General features: G+C 36.3%; 1 protein-coding gene across 2 annotated transcripts in view; it reads left to right on the plus strand.

Annotated features, from left to right (window-relative positions):
* Nucleotides 1-15,612, plus strand: part of OPHN1 (oligophrenin 1) — a 553,120-nt gene that overhangs the window by 293,407 nt on the left and 244,101 nt on the right. For both annotated transcript variants that reach the window (XM_056130029.1, XM_056130028.1), the window contains exons 7-8: nucleotides 3,586-3,696; nucleotides 7,238-7,342. In XM_056130029.1, the coding sequence (XP_055986004.1) occupies nucleotides 3,586-3,696; nucleotides 7,238-7,342 (216 nt within the window). The remainder of the gene's footprint in view (nucleotides 1-3,585; nucleotides 3,697-7,237; nucleotides 7,343-15,612) is intronic.

Below are 15,612 nucleotides of genomic sequence, written 5' to 3' on the forward strand. Positions count from 1 at the left end.
AGTGGGAAACTTTGGGGGAGGAAACAACTTACATTTGGATAGGAAGGTTTGTCTTCATATTAAGATCTACTATTTAACAGTAGGTAAAGTCATTTATCTCATAAAGAGAGAAATATCAGAAAGAGAAAGACAAATACCATGTGATTTAACTCATATGTAATATAAAGTAACAAAGCAAAGCATCAAGCAAAACAAAATCAGTCAAACACTTTTATTTTGACAATTACACAGTGCTTTCTGGAAGGGAAATGTCTACTGTAAAAGGGTAACATATCAGTTCAGTGGTACTGGTTGGCAGCCTTTGAAGAAGTGAGAATCTATACTCCTAAAAAAGAAGTATAAAATGGTAAAAAATGTTCTGTCAATTAAAAGAATTAAACATCTTCTATTTATTTTACAAAGGTTTACATCATTTGATAAGAAAATATTTCACTGCCTGCCTTAAGTTGATTTGTAACTATTTATTTTTTTGTGCAACCATATATGATATTTTATAATTTAATATTTTGGAGACATCCCAAGTTGTTCTCAGAGTCCCAATGATCACCCAGCAATTTTCTATCTACCAAGTAACAGTTTTGTGATAGGACCTGAAGAGGCAGTGCTGCTTGTGCCCTAAATTGTCAGGGCCCCCAGAGTTACTCCAACCATGCTCAGGAGCTTAAGGTCCTTTGGTGGTGAAGAGGGCTTTGAGGAGGCAATGATTTCCTAAGGATAATGGTACACCAAGATTAAATATTGATGGGTGGCAACCAGAGTCATGAAGCCCCAAGTTGCAGCGGGTGCTTAGTTTGAGAAGGTCTTTGAAGAGAATAAATTAAAATGTTTAAGCATTTTGATGCTGGTTTATGGTGGCTGCTTAGGCTGCTATGGTTGTGCTAAACTAGAGTGTGCTGAAGAAACCCATGCAACGACATATTTGATAGGAGGAGCCATAGTTGCAGTGGATGGCAGGGTACTAATACTCTTGCTAATTGACTTTATTTGAGAGATACACAGGGTGCTGTCTATAGGTGTGCTGCTTGCTTACTAGAATTCAATTATGGACTGGTAGGTACTGAGTCAGTTTGTTTCTAAGGAGTAAACCATCAACTGCAAAGAAACTCAGCTATTTGTTGGATGTGGGTATAAAGCTCCTCAGATAAGTCCTCAGAGTCTGTTACTATGGAACAGACTATAAAATCCTATATGGCATTCATTAACACTGTTATAAGTAATGTTGTGATAAGTCTTCAGGATGACTCTTACTGCCAATTTAGACATCTATTTGCATCCTGATTTCTTGCCTCTGATACTAGTGCTATCAGTATACGATCTCAAGATTGGGCTTGCAAGTGTTTGACATTTGGACCGCTACTCTCCAGGGTAAACTTCTGTACCTTAGAAATATCTTCCAATTTTCAGGTTTTTCCCCCTACTTTCATAATATTTTTCTGGTTAGAATATCTCTATGTCCTTAATCTGTGTATCCCTTGTGGAAATTTTGTATATTGAGGTTTCAGGTCAGTTTCCATGTAGATATAGCCATCTTTTGTGAAGATTTGCCATGATTGCAGGAAAATGTAAGCAGTAGTCATTCTATTTTTCTTCTGGCATTAGAGGTCTGTGTGTGGTACACCTTTTCTAATTGTCCACCATCTAATAATTTTAAGAAAAATATTTGCTCGATTTGCTTATATTCTACTCAACCTATTTAATCATTTCATATTTTTATATTTCTATTGACATACCTTTAAGTTTACTAATTATTTTCTTAGCCTTATCCATTATGTTGATGCATCAATTAAATATAGTCTTTATTTCTAGTGATTTAAACTTTTTATTGTTTTACAGAGTTATTGTAAATATGTGAACATTGTAAACATGATTTACAAAGTTATTCTTAGTTTAATTTTAGGCAGTGTTTCAATATCGATCTCACTGAATCTATTAAAGAGAGTCTTGATTTCTGCTGATTTTTTCTTTCTGTCCTTTACTTTTGATTATTTGTTCATGTTTCTGTAACTCCACTTATATTCTTCATCTGTTTTTTTCTTCATTTTTAGAGGTCTTGCTATAATCTCTTTGTGGTTCATTTATCAACTATCATTACCTCATCTGGCTCAGAATTTGATACTTATTCTTTAGATTTAGATGATGTATATTCTTTTATTTTCCCTTTATGAGTGATATATAATAGTTTATTAAAAACTGTACATGATTTTGTGGATAAAAGAAACAGATAAATAGGGATTTATTTCTTTTCTTTGCAATGACAGGGAATGAATCCATTGCCTCACATATGCAAGGAAATCTTTCTACTGCTGAGCTATACCCCTGAATCCTGGTAAACAAACTTTCACTGTGAGGTTACACACACACACACACACACACACACACACACGTATCATATATACGATTCTACTTGAATATATACATATATATTTATGAGTCTACTTGATATTCTCTTGTTCTTAGAGACTAAAATTTCCACTGGTATAGTTGTTCTTGTCTTCCCTGTTTTCTTGGATTTTCTTAGAGACTTCTTAAAACTAAGTTCTGATACTGCCTGCAGTGAAAGACTTTTGCTTCTGGGCTTCTCCTCTGGCATTCACTTTTTCTCTGTTTTCATCTCTCTATCCAGTGTTCATTTTTTTATAGTTTTGTATTGAATAATGGTGAGATGTGCAGTTACAAAGCTGTTTTATTGTTGGCTTCAGTCATTCAGTGTTCCAACTCACATCCCTCCACCACTATACATTTCTTACCACCAATGTCCCTAGTTTCCGTCATGCCATCCACAGCACACCTATCTCTATGGCAAGGACTCATTCTCTCTCTCTCTGTCTCTTTATCTCTCTCACCCTCCCCCTCTCTTTCTCCTCCCTTTTTCAGACATAATGTTTTGCAATACAGATAATGAGAAGTTATCATGTTTGTTTCTTTACCTGTTTTCAGTATGCGATTCTTATCCAGAGTGATCGTTTCTAACTCTCTTTGTCATAGTGAACCCTTCTCTATCTCAACTGTATATCCAGCTTTTGAGAGAGAATCATTTCCCTCCGACTTTAATTCTTCGTTGTATTTAAGAGGAGATTTTTTTATTTTAAACTTGTTCAGCTTATTTCTTAATTGAATACAGATATGGTAACTCAACATTTTACTTTTGGGATCAGAAACTCGTCACTTTCTTTCCTATTATTTTCCTCTCCATAAAAAAGGAAATAATATTGGTTATGATTTTACTGACTTATATGACTTATAATGACTGTCAAAAATAATACAAATGAATTAAGTAAAAAACAAAGAAACCTTTATACTTGAAGTATACAATAATGATTAACAAAAGAAAGTAAAAGGTGAGTAGATAAATCTGATAAAAGGGATGGGCTGTTTGATGATGAACGAAAACTATAATTTTATTTAGTGAACATAGTTTAATTTAAAACAGTGTATACCCAAAATAGTTAGACTGTTTTAGAGCAGTATTGCTTCAATACAAATTTAAAAATCACCATTTGGTGGCTAAATTATCTAGTTCTAACATTCTGCTGAATATCTAAACACAGACTTGCAGATTTATGATATGTTACCCTTCTCCTACAGGCAGATCTTCAGGTGGACAAGGAGAAGCACAATTTCTTTGAGTCTTCTCTTGATTATGTTTATCAAATCCAGGAAGTTCAAGAGTCCAAGAAATTCAATATTGTGGAGCCAGTAAGTTCTGTCTATTGATAAATAGTCTCAAAATATTTTCTAAATCTTAGGGTAAATGTGAGCAACTTTGATCATTAAATTGTTATCTCAAAAGAAAGGGAGGGTATTTATGGTTAATACAGTTAATTAACTATATGTTCTGACATATACTTGATTTTTTGCTAACATCCTGTTTTTTTTTTTCTTTACCTCACTATTCGATCTTTAGTTTCTTTTTAATTTCTTCCTCTGGCTATCATTTTTTCTTCCCTTATTTCTCCATTACTGTTCTCCTTAGAATATTCTTCTCCCTTTAGTCACTCTCTTAGTTCCAGGAGAAAGTTTTCAAAAATACCCATCATTATTTCATGCTTTGTTAGGAAATTATGTACCTTACACTCAATCAATTCCTGTCTTATTTATTTCCCACTTAAATTTTATAATTTAATGTAAAGTCTATGAACTTTGATTTAACAAAGTATGTTGAGATTTATTAACTTTTTATTGGGAGGTTTGGGGACACACGCTCTGGGGCTGGGAACTATTCCTGACTCTGTTCTGGTCACACCCAGTGGAGACTGCTCCTGGAGACTGTGTTTTGCCAGTTATTGAGTTGAGGTTGGCTACATGCAAGGCAAAGACCTTAACCCCTGTATTATCACTCCAGCCCCTCAAATTTCTTCTGATTTTAAAATTAAAAGATGTGTATTTTTGCTGTAGAAAAGTTAGGGAAATGTTATTAGAAGAAACAGAAAAGGCACAAATCCCCCATACATAGGTAAATATTAGGGCAGTCCTCTTTCCAAATCCTCTATTCTCTGTGTAGGTTTTTTTTTTTCTTTCAATGTGTTCATGTGTACTTGTAAATATAGGTGTGTTTGTGTTTGTGTGTGTATATATATATAAAACCATAATCATATATATTTAGTGTGTGTTTGTGTATGTAAAAATAAAAACACATATATATGTATGCATATGTATATATATTTCTGTATATCTATGCATACACATATATATACATATACACATACATGTATGCATATATATACACATATACATGTATATACATATATGTATGTGTATATTTATATATAATTTTTGGACTGCACCCATCAGTGCCCAGAAGTTACTCCCAACTGTAAATTCAGGGATTATTCCTAGTGGGCTGGGAGACCATATGTGGTGTAAGGGATTGAACCCTGGTCAGCCATGTGCAAGCAAGACCCCTACCCATTGAACTATTTCTCTGGACCATATGTATAAATATATTTGTGTGTGTAAATGTATGTGTTTTAAAAGTAGGTGCTGGAGCGATAGCACAGAGGGTAGGGTGTTTGCCTTGCATGCGACCAATCCAGGTTTGATTCCCAGCATCCCATATGGTCCCACGAGTGCTTCCAGGAGTAATTCCTGAGTGCAGAGTCAGGAGTAACCCCTGTGCATCTCTAGGTGTGACCCAAAAAGCAAAAAAAAAAGTATATATTGCCCATGGACATGTATGTTTACATTTATATCTATGTTCATAGTTGTTTTTATCTGTATATGTGCAAACATATTTATCCATTTATCCAATAAACATTTATTGAGCTTCTGTTATACTCAATACTCAAAAGATATACTCAGTTTCTTTCTATTATACTGAACAAGGTGAACAAAGTTTGTGTTTTATAGAAATAACATTTTCAGAGAATAGAAGGGAAAACAGGACAAATTTAAGTTAAATTATTATGAATCCTGATAAGAGTTAAAATAGGGGCTGGAGCACAGTGGGTAAGGTAACTGCCTTGCACGTGGCTGACACGGGTTCGATTTCCAGCATCCCATATTTTCCCCCGAGCACCGCCAGGAGTAATTCCTGAGTGCAGAGACAGGAGTAACCCCTGACCATCGCTGGGTGTGACCCAAAAAGCGCCCCCCAAAAGAAAAAAACGACTTTAAATTAATAATCAGTATGACAGCAACTTTAGTTCAAGTGGTCAGGGTGAACCATTAAAAATGACATTTAGACCTAAGGATAGAAAAGATGAGATCATATTAACACTGGGAAAAGAACATTTCAGGCACAGAGTCACACATTTGTATAGCTATTAATTTATTAAAAAAATGGTTTGCTCAATCATTTCACAACACTTTTTCATCATGTCTGATTTGGGTGGGGGGTAAACTCTAAATAATAATGATGCATCTTTTATCGAAACAATGAATCTAGTCAAAGTAGATAGAGTGTTAACTAGAATTCATCTGCCTCACATGCATTGAGAGGGATTGTAGGTGGGGTTTTATTGGGGTTCTTCATGGTAAAAAATAAGTATTGGTAAAGGGAAATGTGTTTGATATCTGCATGACTGAGACCTAAACCTGAAAGCTTTGTAACTTTTCCCACAGTGATTCAATAAATAAATAAATTATAAAAAATGGTTTGCTCAAAAAATAAGATGATAAATGCACTTAAGTACATGAAAGAAGAAGTTTTATAGCAAACCATAGGAACTATAGGCATAGTCAGGGGTTTGGATTTTAGATCAAATTTGGCAGAAGGCCACTGATGAGTGTTAAACTGAAAATAACATACTTGATTTTAATGTGTCATGAATGACTTTGAAGAAACCATAATATAGAAAAGGAAACTAATTGAACTTATTGCACTAGTCAAAGCTAGAAAAATATTGCTGGCCTAACTAGTTCCTTATGAAAGGACCTAGTGAGCTATATCCCTATCTTTTGTTTTCTTCTTATTTACATGTTTTTAATACTTAATGAGATGGGATATTCTGAACATTTAAAATATATTTTATTAATCATTTTATGCATTGTTCTGAACTCCCTGAAATATTACTTATTTTAAAATAAAGTACACTTTAAAATGACTTTTTGTTCTTTATCAAAATGATCATCTTGATTAATGTATAGAATCTTACTCCATTCATCTGTACATTTGTCTATTTAGTTATCCATTCATTAGCTAAATATTTAATGAGTATCACTCTGTACCTGTGCTGAAGTGATAGCACAGCAGTAGGGTGTTTGCATTGTGCGCAGCCAGCCCGGCGGAGCTGGGTTTGATTCCTCCGCCCCTCTTGGAGAGCCCTGAAAGCTAGCGAGAATATCTTGCCCGCATGGCAAAACCTGGCAAGCTACCTGTGACATAGTCAATATGCCAAACACAGTAACAACAATCTTACGATGGAGACGTTACTGGGCCCGCTTGAGCAAATCGATGAATAACAGGAGGACCGTAACCATGTGACCGTGACTCTCTACCTGCCCTGAGGATACAGAAAGACAAGGCATTGTCAGTCCATATACTGTGAAAGTATAACTTCACCTGCTATCTAAAAGAAATATGAATAAATAAATTAGTAATTATTTATAATAATTATAACTATATAACTATTACATAAATATATATAAATATATAGCTCTTATCATGATGATAGTTGTGTGTAGTCTTGTCACTACTTTAAACATTATACTGGGTGAGTCACTGTGTTTTATTACTGTTCATCTGTTTCCTCTTTTTGAATAATGGTGATAAAGTTATTTTTACATGCATTTTTTTCAGGTCTTGGCTTTTCTTCATAGCCTATTCATTTCCAATAGCTTGACCGTGGAACTCACACAGGATTTCCTCCCTTACAAACAGCAACTCCAGCTAAGTTTGCAGAATGTGAGTTTTTGTATACGTGTGCATATACACCCGTCTTTGCTTTCATATTGGCATTTGACACTAGTGATCTTTGTCTTGAATGTCTAAGTTGTTACATCTGAGACTATTTTTCAATACACACTGGCGTGGATAACAAATATTTTTGTTTGTCGGACTATTATTCCCCTTCAATTGCAACTCTCCCATTTTTTTGTGACTGATTGATATCCAAACCTACAGTTACATACAGATAAACCTCCTTCTATTCACTGTTTATTTTTTTTACTAATTTGCATTCTCTCTTCTAGAGTAGAATCCAGGTATAGGTTTGCATAACCACAGGTCTCATGCTATGAAATTTATAGTCACTGAAGACACTATTATCGTGAATTTCATTATCACAAATTGCAATTTTCCTTTCTTTCCTTTATTACTATTTATTATTACCTCAAATACTTTATTTGTTTTTTCAGTTCTACTGTGCTATTTATTAAAATACACTTTAATATATTTATTAAAACTAACTTGATTGGAAACCCTTTACAAGTACATTTCAAGTCAGCAGAATGCCACATAAGGGTGCCAGGATGCAGGCCCCCAATTTCTGACGAACCTCACCCCTTCGTGATTCTGAGTACCCTGGTCCTCACTCAGTCTCTTCCATGACCTGCACCTCTCCAGAACTCTTTGGAACTTCACTAGTAAGTGACGGTTTCACACTTGGCATCATTGTTTGAGGCTCCCATTTCACTTACAATCCAACATATATATTTTAAAGGGAGCAACTGCTTTCTATTATGACTGAAAGCAAAAGAAGTTTTTTAAAGAAAAAAATATTTATTTTTATTTTATACCTTTAATTTTATTTTATACCTTCTATGCAAAGGTAGTTTTCAACTTCTCCCATTGTCCTGTGTTACATTCTGCTTTACTCTAAAGACTGAAAATGAAAGAGTTATTAAAGGGCAATTTGAAAGGATATGTATTATGTTATTTTTTGTGAATCAATATATGTGAAAAATAACAATTGAGGATTGCTATGTCAGGCTCATGTTGACCCTTGAATGCATGACTTGCTCTTTCTGCTCTGGTCCTCACTGGAGAAGCCCACATCCATTCCTGAACATGATACCCTCTCTTTCTCTCTCTCACATATTTCTAAATTTTGTTCAATAAAAAACTTTTTTGCTTCACTAAAATTTATATGTATTTATATTGAATATTTTAGAAAATCTAGAGTAAATCATGGTGCCTCTCATGAATTAGAATTTAGAATTATTTCATTAGTATACAACTTTTTTATGCACAATTTTATTTCTTTTGTTAAAAATTTTATTAGTGAAACACCATGGGGTAAAATTATATACTTACAAATTTTTGTGCTTGGATTTCAGTTATCAAGTACCCATCCTTCCACCAGTGCCCATTCTCTACCACCAATGATCCCAGTATCCCTCCAACTCCCCATTACCCCCATCCCACCTAGCCTCCGTGGCAGGGCATTCCCTTTTGTTCTCTCTCTCCTTTTGGGTGCTGTAGTTTGCAAAAGAGGCATTGAGTGGCAATCATATTCGGTCTAAAGTCTAATTTCAACATGTGTCTCCCCTCCTGGGAGATCCGCCCAACACCCTTTACTTGATGCTCCATTCTCTATGTCTATCTGAGTTGCCTTTTCCCCTAGCATGTGCGGCTGTCCTCCAAGCCATGGAGTGAACATCCTGGTACTTATCTGGGCTATTCTTGGATGTTAGTCTCCTATTTTGTTACTTTATATTCCCCAGATGAATACAATCTTTCTATGTCTGTCCCTCTCTGACTCATTTAGTATGATACTTTTCATGTTGCACAGCTTGTGTGTAAATTTCATGACTTAATCTTTTCTAACAGCTACATAGTACTCCATTGTGTATATGTACCAAAGTTTCTGTAAACAGTCACCTGTTCTCCGGCACTTGTTTTTTTTTTTCTCAGATTTTGGCTATTGTGAATAGTGCAGCAATGAACATAGAAGTGCAGATGTCATTTTGACTGTAATTTTTTGTCTCTCTGGGATATATTCCCAGGAGAAGTATTGTGGGGTCAAATGGAAACTAAATTTCCAATTTTTTTAGAATTGTCCATACTATTTTCCAAAAGGGCTGAACCAGTCAGCATCCCCACCAACAATGAAGGAGGGTCCCTTTCTTGCCACATCCATGCCAACACCAGTTTCTTTTATTCTTTTGGGTGCGGGCCAGTCTCAGTGGTGTGAGATGATATCTCATTGTTGTTTTTATCTGCATCTCCCTGATGATTAGTGATGTAGAGCATTTTCTCATGTGCCTTTTAGACTTTCGGATTTCTTTTTTTAGTAAATTTCTGTTCATTTTGTCGCCCCATTTTTTGATGGGGTTGGATGTTTTCTTCTTCTGAATTTCAACCAATACTTTGTATATCCTTGATATAAACCCCTTGACAGATGATTATTGGTAGAATATCCTTTCCCATTCTGTAGTTTAAGGTAATCCCATTTGTCTATCTCTGATTTCACTTGCTTTGCCAGTCGTGTGTCATATTTGAAGATACCGATTCAATGTTTTGGAGGGTTTTACCAAACTTGTCTTCAATGTACCTTATGGATTCCTGTCTGATGTTGAGGTCTTTAATCCAGTTTGATCTTGCATGGTGTTAGGCTGAGATCTGAGCTGATTTTTTTGCATGTCGCTGTTCAGTTTTTAAGCACAATATGTTAAATAGGCTTTCCTTACTCCACTTCACATTTCTTTCTCCCTTATTAAAGAATAGATGATCATATGTTTGGGGGGAGATGTCAGTATATTCAACCCCATTCCAATGGTCTGCAACCCTGCCTTTGTTTCAGTACCATGCTGTTTTAATTATTACTGCTTTGTAGTAGAGTTTGAAGTTTGGGAGATTGATTCCTCCCATTGTTTTTCTCAAAATTTGCTTTAGCTATTCGTGGGTGCTTATTGTTCCATATGAATTTCAGGAGTGTTTGCTCCACATCTTTGAAGAATGTCATTGGTATCATTATAGGGATCACATTGCATTTGTACAACGCTTTGCAGGAGTATTGCCATTTTGACAGTGTTAATTCTCATGATCCATGAGCAGGGGATATCTTTCTATTTCCTCATTTCTTTTTTTTATTTCCTGAAGTAGCGTTTTGTAGTTTTCTTTGTATAGGTCCTTTACTACCTTAGTTAAGCTGATTCCTAGGTACTTGATTTCCTGGGGCACATTTGTGAACAGGATTTTTTTTTGTTTCGTGTCACTTTCTTCTCTCTCACTATTTGCTTATAGGAAAAACATGGACTTTTGGGTATTGAATTTATAGCCTGCAACTTTACTATATAATTCTATTGTTTCTAGGAGTTTCTTGGTAGAAGCTTTAGGGTTCTCTAAGTATAATATCATATCATCTGAGAATAGTGAGAGCTTGATTTCTTCCTTTCCTACCTGAATGCCATTAATATCTTTTTCTTGCCTTACCGCTATTGCAAGTACTTCCAGTACTCTATGGAACAGCAGTGGAGAGAGTGGGCATCCTTGTCTCGTTCCTGATCTTAGAGGGAAGACTCTAATTTTTTCCCCATTGAGAAAGATGCTTGCTGTAGGCTTTTGGTAGATGGCTTTAACTATATTGAGGAAAGTGCCCTCTATCCCCATTTTGGCGAGGGTTTTAATCATAAACGGGTGCTGTATATTATCAAGTGCTTTCTCTGCATCTATTGATATGATTATATGATTTATATCTTTTCTTTAATTGATATGATGGATTATGTTGATTGATTTCCGAATGTTAAACCATCCTTACATCCCCGGGATGAATCCACTTGGTCGTGGTGTATGATCTTTTTGATGAGTTGCTGAATACTATTTGCTAGTATTTTGTTGAGAATCTTCGCATCTGTGTTCATCAGGGATATTGGCCTGTAGTTTTCTTTCCTTGTGGTGTCTTTCGTTCCTTTTGATATGAGAGTGATATGGGCTTCATAGAAACTGCTTGGGAGAGTTTCTGGTTTTTCAATTTCATGGAAAAGCTTGAGAAGATCTGGTAATAGGTCCTCTTTAAATGTTTGGAAAAATTCGCTGATGAATTCATCTGGACCTGGGGTTTTGTTTTTGGGAAGACTTTTGATTACAGTTTCAATTTCTTTGATTTTAATAGGTCTATTCAAGTACTCTAAATATTCTTGATTCAACTTTGGGAGATTATAGGAATTTGTCCATTTCTTCTAGTACTCTTGTTTCATCACATACAGACTTTCAAAATAGTCTCTGATGATCTTTTGAATTTCTTTGGTTTCTGTCATGGTATCCCCATTCTTATTTCTGATTCGTTTTATTAGGGTTCTCTCTCTCTCTTTGTGTGTCAGTGTTCCTAGGTGTTTATCTATCTTATTTATTTTCTCGAAAAAACAGCTCTTGGTTTCTTTGTACTTTCGGATTGTTTATTTGGTTTCCATGTCGTTGATTTCTGCTCTAAGCTTTATGATCTCTTTCCTTATCCCCGATTTGGGCTCCTTCTGTTGATCCTTTTCTACGATCTTGAGTTTTGAAGTCAAGTTGTTTATGTGGGTCCTTTCCTCCATCCTGAGAATGCTTGCAGAGCTGTAATTTTCCCCTTAATATGGCTTTAGCTGCATCCAATAGGTTCTGGTAGCTCGTGTCTTCATTCTCATTTCTTTCCAGGTATCTTTTGATTTCGTTTTTGACTTCCTTCCTCACCCACTCGTTGTTCAGCATTGAGTTGTTTAATTTCCAGGTGTTTGATTTGGTTCTCCGTGTCTGTGTGTGATTCATTTCTATTCTCAGTGCATCATAGTCTGAAAAAAATTGCTGATACTATTTCTATCTTCCTGATTCTATTGAGATATGTTTTGTGGCCTAGCACATGGTCTAGTTTGGAAAATGTTGTGTGTGCACTGGAGAAGAATGTGTATTCTTTCTTTTGGGGGTATAAAGCCCTGTATAGGTCTGTAAGCCCTTTCTCTTCTATTTCTTCTTTCAAAGCCAATGTTTCCTTGCTGAGTTTTGTTCTTGTTGATCTATCCAGAGGTGATAAGGCAATGTTGAAGTCTCCAAGTACTATTGTGTTGCTAGCAATATCCTCCTTAAAATCTGTTTGCAGTTGTTTAAGCATTTAGCTGTTACCTAATTAGGTGCATATACATTTAAGCATGTGATTTCTTCCTGCTGTATGCTTCCCTTGATAAATAGAAAATAGCCTTCACTGTCCCTACTAATATTTTTAACCTGAAATTTATGTTGTTAGATGCTAGTATGGTCTCCCCTGCCATTTTGAGGGAGCTGTTTGCTTGCAGGATTGTTTTCCATCCTGTATCTTTGAGTTTGTGTTTGCTCTGACTGTTGACATGAGTTTCTTGTAGGCAGTAGAATGTTAGGTTCTTTCTCTGAATCCATTTTGACACTCTGTGTCTCTTAATTGGTGAATTTAGACCATTGACCTTGAGAGAGTTTATAGTTATGGTGTTTTGTGTCATCTTTCTGTAAGGTTCTTTTGTGCTTGTACGGTTTGTGTTGTCTTAGAGTAGCCCCTTTAGCCCTTCTTTGAGGTTTGGTTTTGAGTCTATGAAGTTCCTGAGCTGCTGTTTATCTAGAAAATAGTGTAGCGTTCCTTCGAGTTTGAGTTAGAGTTTAGCCAGATAGAGTATTCTGGGTGAAGCATTCATTTCAGTGATTTTTTTTTACTATATCCTGACATTGCCTTTGGTCTTGGAGGGTTTCCTCTTATAGGTCTGCTGTGAATCTAAGTGGTGCTCCTTTGTATGTGATTTCCTTCTTTGACTTAGCTACCTTAAGTATTTTGTCTCTATCAGCAGCATTGATCATTCTAACTATGGTGTGTCTTGGAGTGTTTTTGTTAGGGTCTTTTTTAGCTGACACACTTTGAGCTTCTTAAATATGAATGACTGCATTGTTGAGCTCTGGGAATTTTTCAGCAATGATTTGTTTAACAGTGGCTTTTTCATTGGGATTGTTTCCATGAGATTCTGATATTCCAATGATTCTAATGTTGTTCCTCTTGGAATAATCTCCTAGGATTCTGATTCATTCTAGAGCTATTTGAGGTCCCTTGCCATTTTTTGTTGTTGCCTGTTGGCTTGCTGCAGCTGATATTCAAGCTCACTGATTCTGTCTTCAGCTGAGGTATTCTACTATTGAGGGTGCAGACTGAGTTTTTTATTTCATCTACGGAATCTTTAATTTGTGACATTTCTGTGTGTAGTGTTCCAATGTCTGCTCTCATTTCTTCCTGGATTTTCTCGATTGTCTGATCCATTGTTTCTTTCATGTCCTCCTTCAATTTACTGGATATCTGTCTGACTGTTTCACTGAGTTCATTGAACATCTTCATGACTTCATATCTTAATTCTTTGTCAGAGAGGTCTCTTAGGTGAATAGCACCTACGGAGTCTTCTAGAGTCTTTTCATTGTCCTCCCCACGTGGTTGGGATTTGCATTGTTTCCTCATGGTTGTGTGTAGGTATAGGGACTAGATTTCTTGGTATGACTAAACTACCTGCGGCTGCGTGAGCATTGGCCTGCCTAGAATAGGACACGCCCACCTCTACCAAAGCCACGCCCACTCCTTAAGAGGCCACGCCCCCACAGGAACCTGGTTGGGGGGGGTAAAGGCTGGGTGGGGAATAAGATGGACTTAGCGTTGGGGAGGAAGACACAGAGGTTCAGGGCTGCTTTTGTCCCAGGGTCTGAGAGGACGCCTGGGCTGCTTTCATGGAGAAAGCCAAGTCCCAGGTTCGAATCCCAGAGGATAAACTGACCTGGGTGTGGAAGAACACCAGCACAGCTTTAGGGACGAAGAGGAAGAGGGAGAGGCTCAGAGCTGCTTTTGTCCAGGGGTCTGAGAGGATGCCTGGAGCGCTTGCATGGAGAAAGCCAAGTCCCAGGTTTGAAAACCGGCAGATAAACTGACCTGGGTGGGGAAGAAAACCAGCACATCATTGGGGACAAAGAGCAAGAGGCTGAGGCTCAGGTCTGCTTTTGTCCCAGTGTCCTGGGCTATTGTTTTTGGGTAGAATTTTGATTACAGTTTCAATTTCCTTAATGTTAATAGAACTATTCAAGTACTCAAGATCTTCTTGATTCCACCTTTGGAGATTATAGGAATCCAGAAATTTATGTATTTCTTCTAAGTTCTCTTGTTTAATGGCATACAGACTTTCAAAGTAGTCTTTAATGTTCCTTTGAATTTCTTTGGTTTCTGTTGTGATAATCCTCTTCTCATTGCTGACTCGGTTTATTAGGGTTCTCTCTTTCTTTGTGAGTCTTTCCAGTGGTTTATCTATCTTGTTTATTTTCTTGAAACACAAGCTCTTGGTTTCATTTATCTTTGGATTTTTTGGGGGGTTTCCATGTTGTTGATTTCTGCTCTACGTTTTATGATCTTTTCCCCTCTGCCTGATTTGGGCTACTTTTGTTGTTTTTTTCTATGATCTTTAGCTGTGAAGTCAAGTTGTTTATGTGGGCCTTTTCTTCCTTCCTGAGAAATGCTTACAGAGATATAAATTTTCCACTTATCATTGCTTTAGCTGCATAACATAGGTTCTGGTAGTTCGTGTCTTCATTCTCATTTGTTTCCAGGTATCTTTTAATTTTGTCTTTGACTTCCTTCCTGATCCACTCTTTTTTCAACATCGAATTGTTTAATTTCCAGGTGTTTGATTTGGTTCTCCGTGTCTATGTGTGATTCACTTTTATCTTCAGTGCATTGTGGTCTGAAAAGATTATTTATACTATTTCTATCTTCCTGATTCCATCGGGGTATGTTTTGTGGCCTAGCACATGGTCTATTTTGGAAAATGTTACATCTGAACTGGAGAAGAATGTGTGTTCTTTCTTTTTGGGGTGTAAAGCCCTGTATAGGACTATAAGCCCCCTCTCTTCTATTTCTTCTTTCAAAGCCAATGTTTCCTTGCCGATTTTTTTTAACTCTCCAGGGGTGATAAGGCGATGTTGAAGTATCCAGCTACTATTGTGTTGCTAGCAATGTCCTCCTTAACATCTTTTAGCAGTTGTTTTAACTATTTAGCTGTTCTCTCATTGAGTACATATTCATTTAAGAGTGTGATTCCTTCCTGTTACACGTATCCCTTGATAAATAAAAAATGGCCTTTGCTGTCCCTTCTATTCTTTTTGAAAATGAAATTTATGTTGTCAGATACTTACAGCCATCCCAGCCTTTTTGAGGGAGCTGTTTGCTTGCAGGATTTTTTTCCATCCTTTAACTTTGAGTCTGTGTTTAA

The sequence above is a fragment of the Sorex fumeus genome, unplaced genomic scaffold, assembly GCF_029834395.1.
Source record: "Sorex fumeus unplaced genomic scaffold, SorFum_2.1 ptg000073l, whole genome shotgun sequence".
NCBI classification, from domain to species: Eukaryota; Metazoa; Chordata; class Mammalia; order Eulipotyphla; family Soricidae; genus Sorex; species Sorex fumeus.